The sequence below is a fragment of the Lagopus leucura genome, unplaced genomic scaffold, assembly GCF_019238085.1.
Source record: "Lagopus leucura isolate 7727_CA_CO unplaced genomic scaffold, USGS_WTPT01 Super-Scaffold_1, whole genome shotgun sequence".
NCBI classification, from domain to species: Eukaryota; Metazoa; Chordata; class Aves; order Galliformes; family Phasianidae; genus Lagopus; species Lagopus leucura.
Window position 1 is genome coordinate 7,540,045 of NW_024962250.1, and position 25,500 is coordinate 7,565,544.

Below are 25,500 nucleotides of genomic sequence, written 5' to 3' on the forward strand. Positions count from 1 at the left end.
CTGCTTTGCTCAGGAGCAGAAAGACTGCTCTTGCTATGGAAGGTAATGGCATAGAAGGAGGGCAAGCAGTTATAAATACAGACATAACAAAGGAAGGAGAAAGGGAAAGCAGGAAGATAGTGGGAGTGCAGGCAGAAATGGAGAAATTTCAGGGGATGTGAAAGGAAGAGAGTTTTATGATATTAGCTTGCTCCAAGAAAAGATAGAGAGCAAAGTAAAGGGGGCATAATGGTATGTTAATACAGAGGAACTACAGTGGGTAGTTTACTGTCTGCTTCAATTAATTACTTTTTCTTCCATGGCTCATCGTTAAGACATCCCACGTACCTACATATTTGGACTCTGTACCAGCTGAAAAGCAAGAACTCTACAAGGTGAAAGATCACAACTGAAATAGCATACGGTTTAAAGAAGCAAAGTCCCACCTCACTGAAAGGACTGGGCATGGCAGAGTCTACACTGACAAAGGAATCATCCCCATCAGCGGACAGGTTGGAGTTATCAGCTGAGGGAACAAACGGGATCACAAGGTTCATGCCCTCTTTCTTTCTCTTCCCATCCAATTCATCCTCCTTCTTCTTCTGAAATAGATAAAACAGAAGAATAATAATTGTAATTAAAACAGAATAAATGAAGTAAGAAAGGTAAAATTTCAACATCCAATGTAGTATCATAACTCAAGGAATGCCATGTCCAGAACTATCCAAAACAAGTTTCTGAAAGACATAAGAACAGATTTCTTAAAGGCTCTTTTTCTTCATAAAAAAGCTGGAATGCCGTAGAATTATTCCTAGGGAATTACTTTGATTTCTACTGCCTTCTGGAGTAAGCTTGAAATTCACTACCATTAATACAAAATTATCAATGCAAAATCTTCCACTCTCAAAAATACAGAATTTTCATAAACATTTTTCATAAAATAATTCATAAAATATTTTTTATAAATTCTTTAAAAACAATCAATCAAACAAAAACTAATATTCCCTCATTCCATGCAAGCCACACAGCTATTTGGGTTTTATCTATATTTGGTGCTTCATTTGTATTCCATTTTCATCCTTGCAGAACAAAATTTTAATTAAGTCTCCATCTTATATGCTATAAAATGATCATTTAATTGTTTCTTTTCTTTTTTTTCAACTTGATTCCCAAAATTGTCTGCAGGCTGCCAATGATCCATGCTGTGTAAAAACACAGTGCTTCCTTTTTTTCAATTTGCAAATGATATTAAAATATTGGAAGCTATGTGTTACATATTTTGTAACAACTGTATTCTGATTAAGAAAGTACCAGATTGATGTTCAGTGATGAGGAGAAGTCTTTACTCATTAGACAGACATTGCATAAAAATACTTCCGTGCCACATAATAGCGTGCCTGAAGCCTTTCAGGCTCTCTGTCAATGATTTAAAAAACCTTTCCTGTATCAAGATACCTTTTCAGCATATTTTTCCCTTTTACGTTTACGTTCCTTCACACGATTTGTTTCTTCTTGCTGTCGCTTCTCTTCTTGACGCTGACGCACTGTCAGAAAAGAAACACAAGTTGTCACCGCTGAAAAGATAATTTATATCCTTTCCTGAATCATATAAGCTCTAGTTTTTACACAACTGTGTTGAAAAGTCACCTACAGTAAAACCAAAGCACACTGATCAACAAAAAAACTGATAAACAAAAATATATTAAAACTCTGCATCCAAATTACTAAGAAACCTTACAGTTAAAGCAAAAGTCTTCTTTCAAACATGTGTACCTCTGGTATAGCTTCAAAACTACAATGAAATGCACTACTCTTTTTAATACTTTCCTTGTTGTGACCTATATAACTCTTGCTAAAGCTTTGTTTTCAGGAACAACCTAATGATCCTGAATGAATGCCAATAAAAACTTTCATCATCATGTCTCTCTTGCACAACCTCATCCCTCAGCTCAGCAGTGACACAAGACCAGTTTGTACTAACAAGAGTGGTAACACAAAATAGGCCAGGAAAGACTGTAAGAAATACATGTGTTTGTAGAGATAAAAACACGGATTTCACAGGCTAATGAAGTGGAAGATGGAGAACATGCTGTAACATGAATTTCACGTACATTTCTTTTCTAGTTCTTCATCGTCTAGTAGAAGACTGACCACCTCTTTTGGCTTCAAAGTGTCAGGTTTGAAATTGCCACCTGAAATTACCATTCGTTGGATCTAGGGGAGAGAGAGAAGAAGAAATTACACAAAAAAGCCAGGAAATATTATCATACTCTTCATTGAAAGCCAGGCAAAAAAAAAAAAAGACAAGTACAAGTGTGTAAAGTCAAATTGATTTTAACTTCAGTCAGCGTCTCAGCTCAAGTAATTAATTCCAACTCTTATTACCTCAACTCTACTGAAAAGAAGTAAGAGGCACAACTTAGCAAAAGAGCTTTTGTGTAAGTCAATTTTGATGGTTCAGATTGCCAGCAAAAAGACTGCACTTTCAGGTTGATGTCAGGTGATTAACTGCAGTATAACTATAGCAAAACGGATGAGACTGAACAAGAGAAATGCAAATGCATTCAGCTGGGGATGCTTCAATTGCTGCAGTGTCATGATCAGCATCTAATTAAGAAAAAAAGCTAGAAGAAATCCTGAGCATACACAACATTTAAGCATTTCATACAGTATACCTACTGCTAACAAAAAAAGCGATTGTGAGTAATTTTTTCTTGCCAGTAAAGTATCACGAGGTTTAAAGTTTCTAATACATTCACTGCTTGATGCTGCAAGGACACTGAGCTCTTCTGGCAAACCACACACCTCAGTAACTGTCCCTTGGTTATTTTCCAAATTTCTTTAAAAAAAAAAAAAATTACAAAACAGATGTGGTATGACATGGTAACATTAGAGGAATCGGTATAGCCCTGACACAGCAAAGATGCAGAGGCCTGAGTAGTTTCACTGTATCATAAGAAATAATTTCCATGAATTCACGGTGAAAATAATTAGCTTCTTCCCAGTTTATATAATGCAGCTGTAATGATGATGTGTCTGGGGACACAGATTAGCTTCCCTGCAGATATTTTTATATTTCTTTCCTGATTCTGATACGCATTTTCTGATACTGCTTCTGTACTGTATCTTCTTATTCCAGATAATTTCTTTATTCCTACCTCACTCTTTTCCTTAGCTCTTTGTAAGATGCGCTCCTCAATGGTGCCTTTACATATCAATCTGTACACAGTGACTTGTTTTGTTTGTCCCAACCTATGTGCGCGGTCCATGGCTTGCTGGTCTACTGTTGGATTCCAATCACTGTCATAGAAAATTACCTGTAAGAGAATACCAGAACAAGATGAATTAAATAAAACCATATATTTCGGGTAATTGGATATTAAACAAAAAACTAACACACCAAAAAAAAGAGTCCCACTATATGCCTCTGAAAATGACCAGCTCACTGCAGGCTGCGTTTACTCAGCTTTGGCCAGTCTTCTAAAACCTTTTTCAATGCATTTCAAATGCATTCAAACAAATCCACACTGTCAATGTTTCAACTTTTTGTTGTTAAGTTGTACTACAACTTAAATATTTTCTGCTTTGGAGGCACAAAACTCTCAATAAGGTGATAAAATTGTTTTATCACCTTATGAAGTCACCGTCATTCAATCAGCCTATAACCAACCACATCATGAAACCATTTTAAAGTTTTCTTTAAGAAGAAAAATCCCATCAAATCAGGATTTTTCACAAAATCCTACACAATTTTTATTTAGAACTGAATAAAGCCTAGTTTAGTCTAACTCCAGTGTTTTTGCTATGAAATACTGAAATACCAAATTTGTTTTACCTTATCATTCTATAAATGCAATTGATGCACTGTAAATATAAACACAGATACGAAAATAAATTTTAGCTTGCAAAGTATTGAGAAAGCTACACAAACACACAACTAAGAACACTCATCCAAGAAGACTGCAAGAACACGCTAGCATTTCCATCTGTTCATTTCCTCTGTTGAAGTAACTTCAATGGAAAGAACTTTTCAACCCTGAAAATCCCACAGATAGCTTTCTTCTGATTTCTGATTTTCAGGATGACTGTTACCTGTGCTACTGATTCCTTTGCTGCTGAACCTTTAGAGCAAGCAGCCACAGAAGAAATGTATGAAAACGGTATTTGCACCTACAGTAAGCCCAGTCATCCAACACCTTTCTAGACTGTCTAACATTCCTTCTTGCCACATACATCAGTATATCTAATGGCAACCAAAAACTGTAAACCAGGTGCCCAACATTCTAGAATTTTATCGATAAGATAACATGGCATTACAAATACAAGCAAAGTAAGTAAGGCAACTGATGCAAATAGCACTGTTAAAATAATATTGATTAGCATGGGTGTAAGAGTTCCAGCTTCTGCACAGCAACACCAATTTTCCTAGATAAATAGTGGGACTAGGAGACATGAAATAAGCAGCCTGGGAAAAATGGTGGTTGGAGGGATATGAGAACTGAAAGCTAAAAATCAGTAAGCTTATTCATTTTGTTCTGTATTACTTTATGATACTTCACCTACCGTATCTGCAGCGGTAAGGTTAATGCCCAGCCCTCCAGCTCTCGTGCTTAACAGGAACACAAAAATGTCATTCCTGGAGAAGAAAGAGGTTAAAAAAACACCTTATTTTGTGCATGCTGAACAAGAAGTAACTACGGAAGTAAGTTTTTTGACCCAAGTTATCAGGGCTATTTTTATTACTTGAACACTTCAGAACGTTTTGTGCTGCTCATAAGCAAGAGAAAAACATACAAAAAGTTAATATAAAAATCAAGACTGCTGGAACAACCAAACATTCAGCTTGCAAAAGCAGCTTCTTATCTCTTATCAAAACAAACTATAGCTTGTTTATCTTTACCACATTGGAAATTAAGATTTGACACAGACAAAGTTTCACAGAACGGAGCAATGTTAAAAAATAAAATTATAAAAACTTGCACTAACACCGCTCAATTGATAAAGAAAAATTAATGCTCACACTAAGTGCAATTTTTGTTCTAATTTCGATGCTTTGAAGAGAACAAACAACTTCTGCAGAAAAAAAAAAAGAATAAACTTCTATAAAAGTACGCTGGCAAATAGAGAGGTACATTATAAAAAGACAAGGGTCTATAAGCAGAAACAGATGTCCTTCAGTTGAAGGAACCAACTCTAGCCCTAACTGTGCTGCTGATTTATATTACAAGTTTTGTTCTCTTTCGTCCAGTTTTCTTACATACATACAAAATGAAGGAGACAGGCCCGTATGCAGGACAACCAAGTACTGACAAAAACCCGAGTGGTAACAGTGAAATCAGGATTTCTTTTAAGGTTGTGAACCTCACTAGTGCCACTGGTATGGGGCCAGCAGCATGTACACTGTGTCTGTCTGTGCACAGGTTGGCACAAAGCAAAGAGAAGTAAAGAGAACCTCAAAGAGGTTGACATCCTTTGACAGGGCACAGCAAGAGAAGTGCTTAAGAGAAGACACTGTGCAATGCCACGTCCTTTCGGTACCACCATGTCCATACACTGATGCATGCAACATTAGTAAGGAACCAGAAGCTCTTGCTGAATAGGCAGTCTGTCCTTGAGTCCTCTAAGGTGCATTTCTAGCCCTTGCTGGGGCAAGTAGAGGTACTGCATGCCATTGCATGCCAACAGACAGCTAAAACAATTATTTAAAGTATGAATTAAATAAATAAACTCCATCTTGAGCTGCTGGCAGCTGAGAGGAATTAAAGCCAAGCTAACCAACTCTAGACTTTATCTGTCAGGTATCCAAGCCAATGAAGCCAGCAGGTACTATTTACTATCTAGCTAATCCTTGGCCAGGAAGTCTTTGGACTCTTCCAACAATAGTGGAACATGCATATAAACAGTCACCTGAACATCCAGCTTTGAAATGCTTCTGGAAATGCCATATGGAAAGGAAAGAAAGAGGACAGTGCCACAGACTACAGGAACGAATTATGGTTACATATTTTGAGCACCCTGCTAGGACATCCTGCAGCATAGTTTAGTCTCACTCAGGCTTTTTTTCCTGAAAACATTCTCATAAGTAAATCATGTATAAGAGGAATTCAAATAACATTTTAATAGGAACTCTTGTTTATACTGGCTGACCTATATCTCAAAGGGATTTCCTGTCAAAATGATTATTTTTCTTTAGTTGTTCTATTCATTAATAAAAACAAATTTCGTTTTATTAATAAAAACAATTTTCTTGACTTCTCCGGTTAAAGGACCTTACAGGAAGAAGTGTCAGGATTCCAGTAGGACATCACAGCCAGCACAGAAAAGAGAGAAAAGCACTGCACAATCCTTCCGCATCAGACATTGGCACACATGCTTTCCAAGTTCTATTGCTCTGAGGAGCTCCTGCAACCTTCCGCTGTGATACCCTGGGACAGTTAACACTAGGACTAGAGTTATGTGCTTTCACCTTGCAGCAAACCATCTGTGAACCTAACTTGTCTGAAAAACAAAAGTGACCTTCTTAAAAGCACACATCCACATTCAGGAAGGGTAACCTTACTAATAACCATGATACCAAAGTAATATCCTACCAAGCCTTATTTCATGATTAAAAGGAAACTTAATAACCATAAATTCAGTTGTTTATTTTTAATGTGCTTCAATGGAGACAAGGTTATGCTAAAATATTTGAACTTGTAAGATGATTACATAGCTTTCTTTCCTGATGGGCAAGTAAAAGTTGCAAGAATCCATCTTGTTTTTCTAAACTGACAGGCAGCATGTCATACAACTTAACACTTGCTCACCCCCGCCTCCCTCTCTGTTCAAGCTTTCTTAATGAATCCTTCTGCATTAACGATAAAATCATTTATTTACACTGCTACTCTGTGAAACATGCTTAAGTCACATGGCTCGTTTTGTAGCACAGCACTTCCAAAGCTCTAGCACATGCAAGATTTTCCATTTCTTTATTGTGTCAGTTCTCAGAGTACATAATAACTGAAGAATATTTTCCCTGTTCCTATTCAACTTCTTTATAAGCAATAGAATACTTGGACTAGAACAAACAATTACGAGTACACTAAAACTTGCTTCCTGTACTGTTTCACAGATGATTAATTTCTATAGGTTTAGCATCAATACAACTGACTTCTGGCCAGCAAACCATCAGGAAACTTTCAGCTAAATGAGGTCTATCAGATATTATAAGGCACAAATGTCATTTATTTCCATTGCATCTTACACTGACTCTTTACATATACATGACTAACCACACAAACATCTATTAAAATATATTACCTGTTTTGAAAATCCGCCACCATATCCCTTCGTTCAGAAATCTTTGAAGAACCATCCAATCTCATGTAGGTATGCTTCCTATAAACCATATATTCCTGCAAAGAACACACACCAGAAAAATACACTTGCTCTTAGAACTGCTCGGTCTTGATTATTCACCATAAAGAGGCTAATAAATAAATAAATAAAAATCAACACAATAAAAGCAGAATTGTTGCTTGGGGGGAAGAACACCTAAATGCCATTGGTAAATGCTATAAGCAATCTTACGCAAACAATACTTTATTATTTCAGAAATGAAAGCTACCCTTAATAACTTGACAGTTTTTGTATTTCTTGTAAGGCAAGAGATGAATGATGATGTCACTTCAGAGTTGGGCTGCAGACAGTGTTGTTACAGCACTTTTTCTACAAATAAATCTATTAAGTAAATAAAAATCATTAATCTATGAAACTTATGTTCATAAAGTCTAAGCTTTTACCAATCCCTGAGCTTTCACTGTGCCAGTGAACCTTTTCTAACTAACCACTGGTACCTGCTGCCTGTTAATTATGAACCTCTGACCAATGGTTTTAAAAAACCTAGTACTGTACACCAACACCTGCCCAGGCTTTATCTCAGTGATAAAGAACCCAGTGAGCAATGGAAATACTGGTGTTAGCCTTCAGTAGCAGAAGTGAACCCATTACCTGGACAAAAATCAAATGGCATCAACCAGAAATGCTGTAGGCAGAAGACTTTTCCAATGAAACACATTTTTCATGCTCTAAAGTACTTAGCATTTTCTGGTAACTGTGCAACTATCAACACAATCTGAATTACACAGAAAGCTCTGCAGGCTATACATATATCCTTACTGTTTCTTTACAAATATACCCTTTGATATTTTAACACTGTGAGCCTTGGCTGACAAGGCACAACTCCTACTGGTTATATTTGTTAGATTTAACTCTACTGGTGCATGTGTTTGTTTCCTAGCTGCTGTGACTGCAAATGAAGACAGAATGGAAACAGATGGTGCTTTAGCAGCAAGAACTATTGGACTCATCTTGTTCCAAGCTTCAACATTCAGCAGATAAACTGCTGTGCAGTGTGAAGACATGGCAGTATTTGCACTCTAATGAACCCTCCTTTGATAGTACCATGCTCAGCTCTCCTTTCCACCTAGCCTTAGGGCTCCTGCTTCTCCTTCATTTTACTTCATCAGTGCAGAAGAGGTGAAAGAGCTGCCATGCTATAAGGAACCTGAGAAAAAGACTGCTGTGCTAGAGAGAAGCTTCAACATGTAGCAGATGAAAGAGAAAAGGAGGTAAATAAAATTAACAATGCTGAAGAGGCCAAAAATCACATGTGGTTTACCTCTACAAAGCAGGGCTTACGGGTTGTAGGATTTATGGAGCAAAGCAACAGAATTTCGAAGCAAAGAACAACTGCTTAGCCACACAGGCACTCAAGCCCTAATTTATTATTGATTTATTCCACATCTACATCAGCTTTCTGCCACCAAATGAAACCAGAGCAATACAGTTGTCAACTAGGCACTACGTGACCTTTTCTCCAAATATGATTGACCCTTTTTCAGTTATCACACGGGCTTTCTCTTCCCATTTCTTTCTTACTGTCTCTATGTGCATTTACACTGATTTAGTATTTCAACATCTTTAGTATTCCCTCATCTCAGAATTACCACCTCTCCATCAGCATCTTCTAACCAAACTTCACAAACAGAAAACAACTTCCACTCAGTCATTTATCCTAGACCTTAGACATTTTCACTACCACACAATCGACAGAAGAACAAGCTATAAAAGTGCTCCTTGAGTCTTCAGTGCTGATACTTCTCTCAAAAACTGTTTTTTTTACTTTCATGTTATTTCATAGTCCAGATCAAGTGCTGTTACATTTTAACACAACTAATACACGTTTGGTAGCATATAATTAATGCATCAAACTTCATTCAGAATATAATTTGAGTCTACATCAAACATTATTCCCCCTGAAATAATTAACAATTATTCTTCCTTACAGGAAAAAACAATCATATTAAAAAAAAAAAGACAAAAAAACCCCATGACATTAATCTAAGAAGGTACAAAATAAACATCTGCCTGAAATGATGATACTGAAATTCTATTTATCTCTTTCAGCCAAAAGAAAATCTTTTTCCTCTTTGCATTTATACTTACCATCTCATAGCAGCAAAACTAACCATAGTTTTTCAGCTGAAGCTAAATCAAACAAACACTGACTTTGTAAACAATATGCTTTGTGCTCTCTGTCATGCACAGATTAAGTACAATATAATGACAGCAGTTACACTCACACCATCAAAATACTGTTTAAAGAAACAGGATATCTTATGTTTTTACATACAAGTAGGCTGAGGGGATGCATTCTGGTATCACTGGTAAGGAAAAAAGTCTACTGTAAGAAAATCCTTGCAAAAGACGGATTTCAGTCCTTGCTTCACTTGTAGCCTGCTTAGCTTCAATTTCCATTAAGTGGTGGGAGAAAACTAAAACAGGAGACTTGGTAGGTGGCTTACGTGAGCAATAATGCTGAACAAGTGAAGCTGAAAACTTAGGAGGTACAATAGCAAAATGGTGTGCTCCCAAGCCTTCACAATGGAAACAAACAGAAAACAAAGAAGCATCAAACACTCCATTTTATGAGTTTGATGGTGTAACAGAGTGGCAACAAACCTGGACCACATCCAACATTTACCAAAAAAAAAAAAAAAAGAAAAAGAAAAAAAAAGGGAAAAAGCTGAGATACACCATTGCAACCATGCAAGTTCTTCTTTTCTTCACAGCTTGTGATGATTTATTGCACTATTAACTGCTGACCTTAAATACACTCCTCCTCATATGAGACTGAGACAGCTATTAGGTTCAGGCTTTTCATTTGTTCTCTTCTAGTGGAGAAGACAACAGCTCAAGTAAAACACTGCTGAGGGAGCCCATGTACGTCTAGAACTAATGGCTGAAGTATCACAGGACCTTCATGTTTTATCAGGGCTGAATTACACTGCCAAATGCAAATATTGTCTTATCTGTTACATATTCAGTCAGAAAATTTTATCTCTTTGAAATTACTGAACATCAAGTTTCCTACTCAGAATTAGACAGTCATAAAAACTACCATGACTAATCCTTCATTGATAAAGGATGGAAGCATTGCAACACAAGACAATCTCTTTTTTTTTTTCCCCAGATCCAGAGAAAAAAACCCAAAATTTGCTGTCTTCAACAGAAGTCCAGAGAAAGAGGCACTTTTTTTTTCCAAAACACTGTAAGTATTACAAATAGAAAATAAAATCAGTAACCCTCTCACTAATGTCATTTCAGACTAGCTCTATAGTGACATGGCTGCTAATCAAATAGTGATTATTTTTTTTTCTTCTAAGGCAGACTGGCTGTATTTAAATATTGAGTATCACTTAGTTATTGATTTCTTTCCTATCATATATGCCAGATAACCTCTTCTTATTAATGTCTATCAAACTGGAATAAAATGACAGAGGGAAACAGTAAAGGTCTGTGAAATTACCAGCAACATTAATATAACAGAAAATTGATGATTTTTCTCACTTCTCCTTCCAATACACAGGCATCAAAAGAAACTAGAAGAAAGCAGTTCAGAACCAGCGAAAGAGGCTAATTAAGCCATGCAAAATCTCTCCACAGGGCAGTGCAAACAACAAAAATTTACAAAGACTCAAGATGTAACTAAAAAATTTCATACAGAAGCCACACCTGGCTCAGAAAGCCCTCAAGCTGCAAAACACTGGACACAGAGAATAACTGTGAAGTATCACTATTCTTATACATCTTCCCCTAACCATCTGTGCTGTACACTGCTGGAAGTTTGACAACAAGTCAGACCCTCAGTCTACTTTTGTATAGCACATCTTATTCACTCACGTTAATGCATTTGTTGGGTAACCCTCAGTGTAACCACTTTAAGTCAGGCTTGCTGCATTCAAATTTTTGTATTTTCTCCAAAACACAGTTACTAAATTTGCACCTTCAGATTTTGCCTCCTGTAGGCTACAGCTCTCTTACCTCCAGTAAGTCAATCATCCGTGTCATCTGAGAGTAGATAAGAACTCTGTGCCCTTGAGATTTCAGCCTTGTCAACAGAAGATCAAGAGCATGAAGTTTTCCACTGTCGGTGATCAGACTCTCCTTGTCTAAGAAGAAATGGAAGAAAAGAAGTAATACAGTCAAAATAGCTACAAAGCAACGGTTTAAGTAAATTCTAAGTTTTGCTCGCCCTTCACAACATTATAATTCCTAAATGGCGACAGAAGAGATGGCAACATCCCTCTGGCTGACACTCACGGTAATGCTGCTGACAGTGACTTTTGTTTACTGGGACAGGACTACATGAACTTATCCACTTGGCAAATTACATCACAGATTGATCTGCTCATGAGAAGGGAAACAGACGTTCTTTGGACAGTCATTTCTCCCTTCTAAGGATCAACCCTATCCAGTTCAACAACAGTAGCATATCTTTACAGTTGCCTTCCCACCCTATAATGCTGTCCTTTGGACATTTGCTGCTACCCACTGCTGAGCTTCAGACTCTTTCCTCACAAACCTGATTTCAAGACCAAACTCATCACCAGCACAGAAGCTGAAAAACAGTTCTCTAGGTCACTGTAAAACAACTGCCCCTTCACAGCACTGCCTTAATTTTTACTTCTCTTTCCTGCCCTCCACCTTTTTTTTTCTGTTTAAGAAACATTTCCAAACTTCAATCTTGTAAATCATTGCAGATTTTATACTTCGTGTCCTCTCTATTTCAGCACTGCTTATGAAGTATTTTTCAGGAAGGAGATCTTCCTGTTTGCACATTCTCTACATAAACTTCAGTAAACAATACATTACTGTTGAAAGAGGATGAAGAGACATTTTCTTCCAAAAAAATTATCTGTTGGGAAAGTCACCGATCATTCTTTACTCTTTGGCATGTCTGAATTTAGATCTACAGCCAAAACAGAAAGTTGAGAACTGCAAATAGCACAGGCTAGTACAGAGTCAAAATATTTTCAACGCATCCAGCAGGTAATGTTTCCCACAATTCCAGCTGCATTGAATAAATTAACAGATAGTCTGAAGAAAATCCACCTTCCCTTGAGGCAGCTGATAGTCTTGTACTATATTTCAAACAAACGGTATATACAAAAAATAATTTGTTCATCAGAGCACAGTGCATTTTTGTATAGCTAAAACCAACCACAAGTTTCCATGCTTGTGAAAAAGATGAATACAGAGCTTAAGTGGAGAACACTGCTCCTAAAAATGCTCATGAGCATCACATCAACAAGGTTTTTGTCCACGTGCAGTGATGTGGCACAGGGGGCTCATTTGGTTCTTGCGTGTACAACCACACGGAGAAAAAGCAGACAAGTAGCTGTTCTTCTACATAATTCAAAAGATTATTTTGAAATAACACGATAAGGTTTATGGTCATTTTATGAAAAGTTAAAAAAAAAAAAAAAAAAAAGAGAAGCATTGGGAAAATAATCCTCCAGATTTCTGTGCATTTAAAAGCTTTTCCTGCAGTGAGGAGTTCTGAATCTTGATGAACTCCGATTTTTCAAAGACCAATTGGCAATACACAAGGTTTTTCTTCTAGCCAAAAGTTTTCAACAACAGAAGAGAACTTTATACTGGATACAGAGTATCCAGTAATTTATGTCAAAACCATAAAAATTGAGCATGCTTCTCTCCTTAGTCTCCTAACAGAGAAGGAAAAACTAGTGAGCCAAAGTTTTATCCAGAAACATGGTGGATTCTTCATCATTTCAGTCTTTCCAATCAAGATCTCAAGAAAAACTACATTCTTAAGTTTAAACATAAAGAATGGGCTTGATGCTGGAATTACTGGAATTGTATCAGACCATCAGAAGCTGAAGCCACAGTACTGTGTTCTGACACTCAAAAAATTGTGAACTATCATTGTCAGTTAGAACTATTAGTAATATATCTGCACTGTAAGATGGTGCTGCGAATGCCTTCTGCCTTGCTAAGTGCATAGCTGTCCTTCTGCTTACACCAGCTAAAAATTTGAGACAGAAAAGCTCTGCTCATTTTTGCTTCACTGCCCATTTGGATGCTCACTGTTGTATTTTATTTCGTTCTCCCTTCATAAAGAAAAATCTCATCTGATGGTGATCTTGTTGCTTTGCCAGGAAGAAGTACCATATCATTACTTGAATCATTACCAACTATCTCATGGAATTCACCAACTGGAAAGCTACATCGAGTAGATACTGTAAGGAAAACTCAAGGCTACAGCTCAGGCTGGCATTTGTATTAACTACAATGGAGTGTATAATTCTGAAACCTAGAATAGAGCTCAGTCTCAACTGCATACAAATTAATACAAGTTAATAATTTTATACATTCCTCTAAGGAAACCCAAACTTTTAACTTCGGCAGTTAGATCAAGTGGAAATGAGTTACTCTCTTTACTCTTTACACTAAATGTTATTCTTGCTATCAAATCAAAGTCATGACATTTTGATTTTATTCAAATTGCTCAACCTGCTATTTCAGAATGAATTAAATAGACATAAGTAACATGAAAAGTCTAGCTATGCTTGCCAAAATGACATGATCATTAACCAAAAGCCATTTGTCTGAAAGGAAACTGAGAGAACCGGGTTTGTTCACAAGTCCACCTAGACTAACTCGGTTTGATACATCACGTTTCCAGAAGTAAAAAGCTACTGTTTTTCTACAACAAGCATGATAGGTAGAACTAAGTTTTGCGAAATGGAAATGATGCATATCCTTTGCTACTGGCTCCTTAATATTCCATTACATAAGTAGCTATTTTCGAGTTGCACTAGAATGCAAATTAAAAGAATTGATTTACAGATGGTTTTACAGTCTGAAAAGCTAGTTAACAGTTCATAATTTGTCTAACATCTCAGCATCTGAGCAGACCGCACTGATGAGAAAGCTTTTTCAGGATAGCAAAACAAAACCAACAAAAAAAAAAAGATCTGTCATCTTTGGAAGAGAAAACCGTATGACTACAAGCCTGACAACTTCACTGCGCTATCTCAATATCGCTGTTTTCCAAAGTCATGTTTTCGTGTGCTTAAAGCCTGCCACCTAGTGCTTCAAAGGACAGCCTGTGCAAAGTCCTAACAAAAAGCGTAATATCTTTTTGCCCCATGGTTGGAAAACATCTCAATTATTTTAAAGTGTCTTCCATCTCTAGTTTTTCCCATTGCTATTTCTCACTTCCTTTTACCCTGGTGAAAGAAAGTGGCCACTTTTATTAAATAGGATTTTCAAAATTCGCAGTTCTACAGTTTTAATAATCAGTGAAAGCTTTCAACAACAATGTATTCTGATATACATATTAATAGCATAAGCAAATGAACTTATAAAATTTTGAACCAGTCAGGTGATGAGATCCTGGATTACACTTCAAAGAATGATTCTTAAGGCACATTTTTTTGGGTTCTTCTTTAGCACTGTATGACAGACACTAAACAACAACAGGACAGCAACTGTAAAATTCTACTCTGTGGCTTTCCGTTTGAAAAAAAGCTCCTGCCTCCAGCTGTGGACAATAACTATCAACAAGGAGATATTTGGGTTCCTATGGCCTGGGAAGAACAGCTAGAAATGATTATGACTCAAAATAACCCCAGTCAGAAGAACTGGCTTATGACTGCAGCTGGGCTCACTGCTCTCTGAAGAATAAGAAAAAGTGCCTCTGGACATGCAAAATGCAGAGGAAAGAGAGATAAAGCCTGGGTTCCAGTTGACACCCCTGGATCCCCTCCCGACAGTCTGTGCAGCACAATGGGGTCAGTGAGGAGCTGGCTGGCTCTCACAGTAAACAGCCAGTGAGGCCGGTGCTTTTTATCGATGCTAAAAGGACTCAGACACTTCCTGCCATTTAATCCAGGACCATTTTTCTTTCAAAGAACAGGAAAAGCCTCAAGAGATTCCCACAGTGATCGCAGCTGAGCCCGCTGCTAGGGCACTGGGAATGCCGAGGCTGGAAGAGGATAGATCAGGGTTAGGACAGAGAGGTTTCCCCTTTGCTCCTGTCACCTATTTACCATGGACCTTCACACCCATGCCTCCCATTTTACACTTGCTGGTCTTCAGCATTATAAATAGTTTTTCAGGCTATCAGTCACTTTCTGGAGTGCATCGTGCCTGCTTTTGCATGTATAAACACAGAAGTCCTGTTGTAGTATGTGTCCTCTTCTCTTAGAGTAGGTTTAGATTTGAATGCATCTTTCCACCTAATTAAAACACAGCTGTACAAAACCACTTTTTTCATCCACTTTTAGCACTACACCTCCCAGATTAAGTCAGCTACACAAACAAATCCTTTGCTGAGCTTGGACAGCAATTTGTTGAATTTTGTACCTATTCACTCACTCCTGTAAGATTCTTGTTTCCCCATCATTATTCCTCTACACATTTTTGCTGCTGACAAAGCTCTCAGTCTCTTCACGAGAAAGCAGCCCTCTCCCTAATTCTACATCATCCTCTTCATTTCTGTCCATGATTTCTATCTTAATGTATCCCTTAATTAGTTCCTCATCTTCTAATTCTAGATAACTGGTAAATGATTCCACGAATTCCTGAAGAAAGGAAACTATTAAATCAATCGCTAAATGTTAATCAAGTGCAAACTCATGAAAAAAAGTTTCTCTATTACATAGGAACAAATGTGCGTGTTCTTCAAATGACTCTATGTACTTAGGATGTACTTTCTTAAACCGGACTCTAGCAAGCAAAAGGCCATTCTCCTTTTACTGTACTAACTTCCCCTGCCAAACATCCTTGACCCAAAAGGGTCTGGGAATAACTTAGGATCTGGCAGTGTAAGCTGTTTTTCCTCTTGGCTATCTCTCAGATCTCTAGTGCTTTTTGCAGTACTTGCTCACTGCTCAGGACCATCTTCTGACAACTAGACCATGCCCAGTGCCCAAGTCACAGTAGTATCAGCAATCAAATTCTAGTAAATCTTGAATTATTTTAGCCTAATTCCAGGAAAAAGTGACGTACACTTACATTTACATTTCTCATTTTACTAGGAAATATGAACAAGTTTTCTTTATTTCAACTCAACAAGTCCTGCATGCCTTGTTTCCCAGGAAAATTTCATCTGAACCAGGTCCCTGCATCCATTCCACTCATGGTGAACTGTGACAAGTACTTTTTATCCTTCCACTACCAAGACCAACAAAATATCTCAGATCAGTACAAAGGTCTTCCAACATATCAGGAGGTAAAGCATGATCAAAACTTTTCCTGCAATATCTCTATCTCCAACCTCAAACTACTGTCTGGGTCATGAGAGTACCGTGGTTCATTTAGCAAACCCACCTCTTCACAGACATTTTGAGGACTGACATGCAAAGAGAGGTTTGTAAGCATTAGAAAAGCTTGTACTAGACTTGTTCAGTCTCCACTGACAGCTTTACTGCTCACAGAGGATGTGCAACCACAGTACAATTTAAGATACCAGAGTTAACTTTCACTCAGGAGGTGCAAACAAAACCACATAAAAATCATAAGCAAGCAGCATGACGACCAAAGAATAGGTGGCCTTTACCTAGCTCTATTCCATGACAAGCTCCAAACTCACCTGGTATCCTGATGAAAGACCAGCCGTTCTGAGGCCTGATCCCCAACAGTCCTCCTGGATATTCTGGGAAGAACTGGGAGCTTTGTTTCTGCCAGTCAGCTGCTAGCTCAGGGGCTCCATTGACTAAACACTGTTTTGCTTCAAGACTTCCTCCTTCCCTTAGTGCTCTGCGCTCGTATTCTGCACTTCGATCATTGCAATAGAACTCCAGTGGCACAGCTGTTACCTGTAAGTAAAAATGTAATCAACATTATTGCTCAAACTGTCCTTCATCCTCATCCCCAAATCCCATCTCAGTTACCTTCACACTGGTTCAAGTTTTAAAAAGCCACATCATTTCTGACACATATAAATGGAAAACAACCTTAAACCAGCTTAAAATAAGGAAAGATGGAGCATCTTCCCTCCCTACAAAAAGCCCCATGAACAATCAGGCATGGACTATTTGTCTTTTGATACACACTGTCTTGTATCAATTGCTATACAACTGATAGCAAAACTGACAGTAAAAGAAAAATATTCTTGCTGCATCTTTCATTTTGCCTTGTTTTTTTTGTTCTTTTTTTTTTGCTCTTCACAATGCAGCATTTACATAGCAAATACGAAATCTACAAACTGGCCTCAACAGAAATTCATGTGATAATTTAAGACTATCAAGAGACTTATTAATATGTTGTAAGATCACTTAAAAAGTAAACCATAATTCAGTATTACACAGTTAACCTTACAGTGTGGGATTAAACCAGAAAAAAGTATAAATTTGCAGTACTTTGTAAATTACCTGACAGCAAAGTCATTGTTGCTATTTCAAGAAATAAAACTAAAAAAACATTTTCCAGGTAGATTCAGCTACATTGCAAACATTCTCATGAATCCTAATACTCTGGAAAATGAACACATTACACAGGGACAAAAAGCAATGAAACGAACAAAAGAACAGAAGAAATCAAAGCTTCGAAAATATTCACATTTTAAGATGGAGACAGAGCTGCATAGTAAGAAATACTAGGGGAATCTGTAGGTTTGATGTTAAACAGCAAGCAGCTGAGCCTTCTGGAGAATTGAGAACATGTGGCAACAGGTTTCATAATGGGACAATTGAAACCTGAAATACAGTGGAAGAATTATCTTATAGCTGTCTGATATCTTAGATGCTGCCTACTCCTCTCTGGACATTTACCAGCTAACTGAAAATAGGAGATACAGAACAAGATCTTTCTGATAGAAACCTATGGTCTTTTCATAGGAATAAATTTGTTTCATGAACAGATTTATCTTTGCAAGTACCAGCGGCTTGTTTAAACAGATTTGTAAGTACAATTTGGGGACATACTGAAACAAAAACCAGAAAGGCATACAAAATCTTAGCAGTAATTGTTAAGCCATTGTTTTGCAAGATGCCAAAAGCTGTTTTTAAATCAAACTGTCTGGTAAATTGCATGCAAAGTGAACGGGACTTCACTAAGTAAGGCTTTGTTTGCATTTCCACCACTTGGTGCTGGGGTTGATGCTATCTTGCACTGCCACCTGCAGTCCAAGCATGGCACTGTCTTCTGTGCAAGAGTGCAAAATCTCTCACAGTTCCAAATTCAATTTTTGTTGCCTCAGCACTACTGTCCACTGCAAACTATGGCAGAGATTGGTATTGTTTCTTTTAAGGGACACTTTTCAGTTTCTATCTCTACGAAGGATAAACTAGAACATTCCTTCAAGCAATATCTTCCCTAAAGGAAGCACTGCCAGGAGACAGCCTTGAGATAAACTGCGTACCTCAACTTTTTGTGATTGAGCACTACCTGTAATCAGGCAAATAGCCTCCTGTAGAAGGGAAATTACTCTGCCAAATCACCCTCATCAATACCTCCTCCCCACCCCCTACCCAGAATTGCTGCTCCATAAACACATGCTCCTATTTCTTTCGCTCCATTAACATCTCAAAATTCATCACAGGTCAAACAACAGGAGGCTATAGTTTCTGAGAACATGCCCTTTGTGCTATTTCAAGTCTTGTACACTCCTGCCAAAAGTTTCCAACAAACACATAAGTCTTTGTATTCCTACAAACAAAATGTAATGCTTTCATTTCATCATTTTGCTACACTAGCCAATTAAAACAAGCACCTTTATTCACAAGAATAAGCATCAGATATGATCTCTCTTCACCCTTCCCTGCAAACCTGGCCTTCTAAACCTGTTTCTCCCTTTCCCAATATTTAGGTAGCATTCAACACATTCTTCAGAAGTAACTCAACTTTAAGCACAAAGAGTGACAAATCTTTTTCTTGGAAATCTGAAGGAATTTAAAGGAAAAGGGAGTAACTGCTTGTCATCAAACCAGGCAGTATGTTGTGACTGTACTGATATGTAACTTTGAAAAACTCAGTTATACTTCTGGCCCTTAGGACTGCAGGCACAGATGAATTCAACCCAAGGAACACACAGGTGGGAAGCAGAGACCTAACAGCCATCCTCCCTTCTCCAGATGCCAACATATAAATATATACACAGCCACATTTTGATCAAGCTGTATCAATAACATCAACGCTGTAAGATTGATTTCCTACAGGAAAAAGAAAGGGTTTGTTAGTTGTTTTGTTTTTTTTTTCTTTCCTTCCCTTTTATTTGATTATGAAGTAATACAAGATAAGGTGTGGTATCAACTATTGTTTGTTGGAGATATCATCTATATGATTTCATTCACCAACTTAAGTGGAGAAGAGTAAAGAACTACGAGGCAGAGAATAAATAATCTAGAGACACAACTTCTCAAATTAACTACATACTGCCTACTTGGTGGAGCACAGCCTCAGCTTTCTTATCTTAAGCACGACCAAGGATGTGCCCAGCAGCCAGCGACTTCTATGGAACTTTACCTCTGTAACTCACTCAGCATGCTATAAAACCCAGCACAGTGGCATCTACTGCATGTTTATCTCACTTTCAGCTGTTTCCTCAAAACTGATGTTCATCCATGCGATTAGGAGAAACATTTGGTGATTTATCTTTTAACAAGAGCATAGGTCAGAACCTCCTTTTTCACAAAAGGTCATTCTGAAGGTGGAAACTCTCTACAGATATGCTTATCTACTATGATGACAAATGGTAGATTGAAGCCCAGATTTGAATCTTAAGTACATTTTGTCAAGCTTTGCCAAGATCCAGAAACACAATAGCCACAGACTTCTGAAGGTCCCCCATGTCAGCCCAGAAATCTTCAGCTAAAGTAATTGCAAAATTCAGTTACTATTTGATAGACAATCCCAAGCAGTACCATTTGATAATATCCAGAAGATCTTAAACTTTCTACTCAGTCCTTTTATACTACTATTTGGTGTTTCTTTTTAGAGCACAAGCTGATGCAACAAGATAAACTCAGTGTCCTTTTCAAAAAAGCATTACTACTCAGCTCCCTTTGACATGAGAATTCACCATTCCATTCATATCATACCTACACTTCAGATTATATGGGAAGAATCTACCTCACAATCTTTTTCTACAATTTTACAGTTTTTGTTATTAGGAAAGAAAGTGAAATCTATGTATGTCACAAGAACTTGTTTGGGTGCATCTCCCAACTTTCCTTTTCCCTTCAATAGCCACTGCAGTCACTTCCTCTATGAAAAAAGCACTATAGAATACAGTAGCAAAAGGATATCCTCACAATTTTACCCAACCAAAAGAAAGCAATAGATCATCCTGTTCCTGTGACACCATTCTAACAAGATTTAAAACACAATAGAAAATACATAATTTATAACTTCACTTGGACTTACCCGTGGACTGGCTATGCACAGGAAGGACGGCAGCTCAGTCACCTGGCAGCACCGTACACATGAGGTAGCTGATCTCCTTCGATGTATGACATGATCTGAATAGCCAGTAACTGCTTTGCAGTGGCTACTGAACACAAGGTTCTAAAAACAAAATTAAAATTGAGAAGTTATTACGTTTCTAATCAAAAACTCCTCTCAGATCCTGTAATCACCTATGACAAAGACAGAAAAAGAACACTCCAAGTATTTCTCTTGGAAAGAGGGAACTCTACACATCTGCAGTGACAATGTACAAGATCTCCGAGCAGTTATCACAACATTCAAATACAGAAATGCCTCAAATCAGCATAGCTCATATCCATATTTATCTTTACATTCAGTTGCAACTAAAAACCATTTTTTTTTCTCCTTTTTTGAACCCTCTGATCTTGGCTTTTATAATGAAGGAATATTCCAGTAGAAAACCTTCAAGCCATTTTCTAGCTGCTTCTTTATTTATTCTGAAGTATGGGAAAAATGAAATCTGGCACAGAAGACAACTTAAGACACTAGGTTACACTGGACAATCTTTAGACATTCATTTTTTCCAACTTTTTCTTCCCTTCCAGTGCAAAAAGGCTCTGAACATTATCCCCAAAACTTCCCTGGTGTTGCATAATTACTGACACATGAACATACCAATGTGTAAAACTTGGAATTTGCAAGAGGATTGATGTCCTTTTGATATAGAACAATATACTGACTACCCCTGCTGACAAGTGGGAACCATTCAGTCAACACTAAAGTTTAAATCAAGGACAGCTCTTTGAAGATGCCCAACTACAGAGAAAAATAACAGACAACAAAACTAGATTTTGTGTGCATCAGTCATATTTCCTTTATCAATGTTAATATCTGCATCAAATGATGAAATGAATCGATTATAGACTAAGCAATTTCTGCTACTTTGTTTTTATTCTAGCTCTTCTACGCTCTTACCAACCAATAGTTATACCCAATGTAATCACAATAACAAGAACATGAGATCATTATTCTGAATGCTACAGGAAACAAGCAACAAAAAACAAACATTAAGAGGCAAACTTCTTGCTGCTGTTAGATCACAGAACGTGCCCTTCAGACAATTCTAGCAGTTCACTTAAGTAAAATGTGAACAGCACCAAAAGCTTCAATATTATTCTGCCCCAGATCCTACTGCACCAAAATTCACCACATGCTACTTCTAATTGACAGGAACTCCCAATTTTCTAAAATTCCAGTGTCTGAAACCCTACACATCAAGCCATACTTCGGAAAGTTTATATCCAGAGTATCTCAAAAACTTTAGAAAACATCCAAATAGCCACAGCAGTACCCCACCATGGACATTCCTGGCCCTATTTCCAGATACTGATGCACTGAACGAGAAGCAGATGGTTAGCATACAGGTGACTCCACCTGTCCACATCAATACACCATCAGCAGATCTTTACATTGACTGGGTTAGTTCACAGTTCAAAAGAAGAAAACAGAAGAAAATAGTGTAATAAGAATTACACTAACTGAAAGAGAGATAAGTAGAATAATTTGGAACCTCCTGACAAAAGAGATAAATAGCTTTACTGTTCATAAGTGCTCTGATCACCTATGAAATACAAACAACCCTAGCACATAAGCTGATCTTTCAGCTGCTACCAGTGGGACTTGTGATCAAGCAAAAAGTTCCAACTCTAACTGAATATCTGCTCCCGTATGGAAGATGTCTGAAAAGGCTGACGGTAGACTTTCACTGACACTCAGCAGGGCAAAAAAGCCCTGGTCAAAGCTTGATCCACACGGGATAACATCATCCTAAGCAGGCTCTTACTCAGCTGCAACTCTTTATAAGTAGCACTATCTTAAGCAGAAACTACTTCACATATTCACTCCCACATCTACAGAGCCCCTTCTGCTTGTTGGCATAATTGTCTGCATGTTCGGAAGTGGATCAAGATGAAAACAAACCCTTGCTCACCCACTCCATGTTAGTTCTGTGATCCTTCCCATCAGCTAGTAAAGCAGACTGTGCTGAAATAGCATAGCGCACAGTGCAGGGCTGGGGATACACAGCTGTGGACAACTTACACATGTGAGTACCAAAAATTCAGCTACATATAAAATCAGAGAACAAATTCAGCAGACAGAAAATAGTCGCAGCTGGCTCACTCAGGTATCTGAGTGCAAGGGCACATATCAGAGGAGGCAGGATCCAGCAGCTGAGAGTAAAGAAATGAAAACAAGGGTCAGAGAAGAGTGGCTTCTCTTAGCAACAGCAAGCTATTAGTCAGACTCAGAAGAGCTTCTTTAGGTTAAAGTTCATTTCTTCCCTGGCCCATATACAGGAGGTATAGCTGGTACTAGAAATACACAGGAAGAAGCAAAGAAAAAACTTCCAAGAAGGTATCCAAAATAAAAGTATTATTTTTACAAGCAGACAATATTAGAAGCAGTTCTTGTACAGTGGAAACCAGCTTGCCATCGGTCACCAATGTGAAAAAGCCTGGATAAGGTTACAGAGCAGAACAGAGGCATGGCTCTAAAATGGCAGTACACCAAAGCTAAGCACACACACAGAGGAGTGTTAAAACAAATATGCATGTATGTGTCTACTGCAACCAAGCAATCACAGTAATTGCTGAAAGAGGCTTTCCTATCTAGCAGACGGCAGCAAACAAATATGGGATATGGCTACCAGCACTGTCCTAAGCTCATTAACACCCCTAAGGTTTTATACAAAGAAAATGAGGAAAGCAAAGGAGAGAAGGGCTCATATCAACAGATCAGATTTCATATTAATTTCAGTCAACATATACAAATCAATACACATGTGGAGATGCTAAGGGGAATGAATAGACTTAACACTGCAAGGGACTTCTGTGCTTATGTGAAAAAACTCATACCACCTTTAGACAGATGTTACTTCAATTTTAGATTGAACCATTAAAAAAAAGGTTTTTTTTTTTTGTCTACTGACTTATTTTCATAGTTTGCGTCTTACATAGGAAATGCTGACCTGAGCAGTTAAGAAAAGCCTTTCCAGATTTATACCATTTCCTTTTTCCTCTGTTTCTTCCCTCCCCACTCCCTGTATGTTACTATCTTGCAAAGCCCTAGATGAAGCCTCTGGGAGTTTTACATTAAAAATTTCTCAAATTTGGGCCAAGTTTTAAAAAAAGTGTTCTGTTAAAAGAAAGAAACAAGAAGGACTACTTGTTTTTCTACACCAACTTTTGTTTTGCACATTTTTAAGAAACCCTATACATAAGCTATCTGGAAAATTCTGCAAAGGTAACTTATTTTAAAGTGATCTCAAGAGTAATTTCTCCATAATAAGGTTAGAAAACTTCTAAGGAATCCTTTGTAACTGTAAGGCTAAACTTCCTTTCTCCTTACTGGGGCTATCACAAATGTGTTGTACTGCACAAGCTTATGAACTTTACTCCCCAGCTGGTTGTTTTTCTGTCAAACACGATGTATGACAGTCGCAGCCCTGGGAATCCCAGAGACACCAGTAAGAGCTTCGTGAATCAATCCAAATGATTTATTTGCAGAAACAAAATCACACATCTAAGACCTTCCAGACTGTGGTACAGGTGAGTCTCAAGTCTATCCACTTATTTTTCATTCCATTCTTAGTATTAAAAGCTAGATATGCATATTCCACATCTATAATGTAAGCCCACCTTCTGCTTTGTAAGAAACTATAACAGTTTTTATTTCAACACTTACATATGCTAACCCAATGGATTAATTATGGCCTACAATGACATCATCCTCTACTTTCCTTCTGTTAGGCTGCAACATTTTCCACAACACACAAGTTTTCCTTGGCCACACTCAAGAGAGGACAGAGCTACAGAATAGTTTCAGAGATACAAACAATACACAGATAGTACTCAAATGGCTAAATACAACTTAAAAAAATATTTTGCAAGCAAATCCTCAGTTCAGACATTTTATCATGCTAGATAGGGAATCACAGAATATTTAAACACCAGTACAGGCAGAGTTAATTGGCACACACACACACTTGGCTTGATCTTTGTTTGATAACTAGGAGAGCTCATTTTATTGGCTTTGCTGTTAACGATGCAAAACATGACACCAGGCTCAAGGTTGGTTTCCTACTGCTTACATGTCTTCAATTTCAACTTCCTCCACACGCTATTCAATTGAATTCTGGCTATCTCCTTTCCCCTTGCAAACTCATGAAGTGAAGCAATATTCCCCAGAGAAATCTGGCAAGATCTCATTGTTTCAGAAAAGATTTTTTCACTGCAAATATAACTGCCACTAAAGGAGAATTTCAGCTATATGCTAGCTGTTTTCCTGACCCTAATGCTAATCTTTTTTTGATTTTATTTTCCAATGAAACAACTTGATGGAATTATAACTCAAGAAATCAACAACTAGATCGTGACAAAACATTCACCCACATCCTAGAGTAAGGCTTAGAGAAAATGATCTTGCATTACACAGTAAAATGAACACATATGTAATCTACTAGCCAGCAGTAGAAACAAATGTCAGAGTAGAAAGATGACCACCGATAATGCCTGTCTACCAGCTCCAAATCATTGCTAGCCTGAATGAAGCCTCCAATTATCCCAGTTGCTGCAACAATGTACTGAATTTGAGAAACGTTGGTTTCAGTTAGAGTTACAAAAAACTTGCAAGCTTACACATAGAATCTGCCTCCAACCAATGAAGAGCTTAGTTCAGCTATTCCAATAATATTTTTAAGACTTCTAATCAACTAATTTATTTTTATGTAGCAAGTTTTTAAAT

At 37.6% G+C, this 25,500-nt stretch overlaps 1 protein-coding gene across 3 annotated transcripts in view; it reads right to left on the reverse strand.

Moving 5' to 3' along the window:
- The window catches only part of INO80 (INO80 complex ATPase subunit), a 60,964-nt gene that overhangs the window by 3,119 nt on the left and 32,345 nt on the right, over nucleotides 1–25,500 (reverse strand). For all 3 annotated transcript variants that reach the window (XM_042865781.1, XM_042865774.1, XM_042865765.1), the window contains 9 exons: nucleotides 20,695–20,835; nucleotides 16,922–17,147; nucleotides 11,344–11,471; nucleotides 7,279–7,373; nucleotides 4,543–4,615; nucleotides 3,138–3,296; nucleotides 2,091–2,193; nucleotides 1,435–1,523; nucleotides 426–581 (listed from right to left, as the gene is read on the reverse strand). In XM_042865781.1, coding sequence (XP_042721715.1) covers nucleotides 426–581; nucleotides 1,435–1,523; nucleotides 2,091–2,193; nucleotides 3,138–3,296; nucleotides 4,543–4,615; nucleotides 7,279–7,373; nucleotides 11,344–11,471; nucleotides 16,922–17,147; nucleotides 20,695–20,835 — 1,170 coding nt within the window. The remainder of the gene's footprint in view (nucleotides 1–425; nucleotides 582–1,434; nucleotides 1,524–2,090; nucleotides 2,194–3,137; nucleotides 3,297–4,542; nucleotides 4,616–7,278; nucleotides 7,374–11,343; nucleotides 11,472–16,921; nucleotides 17,148–20,694; nucleotides 20,836–25,500) is intronic.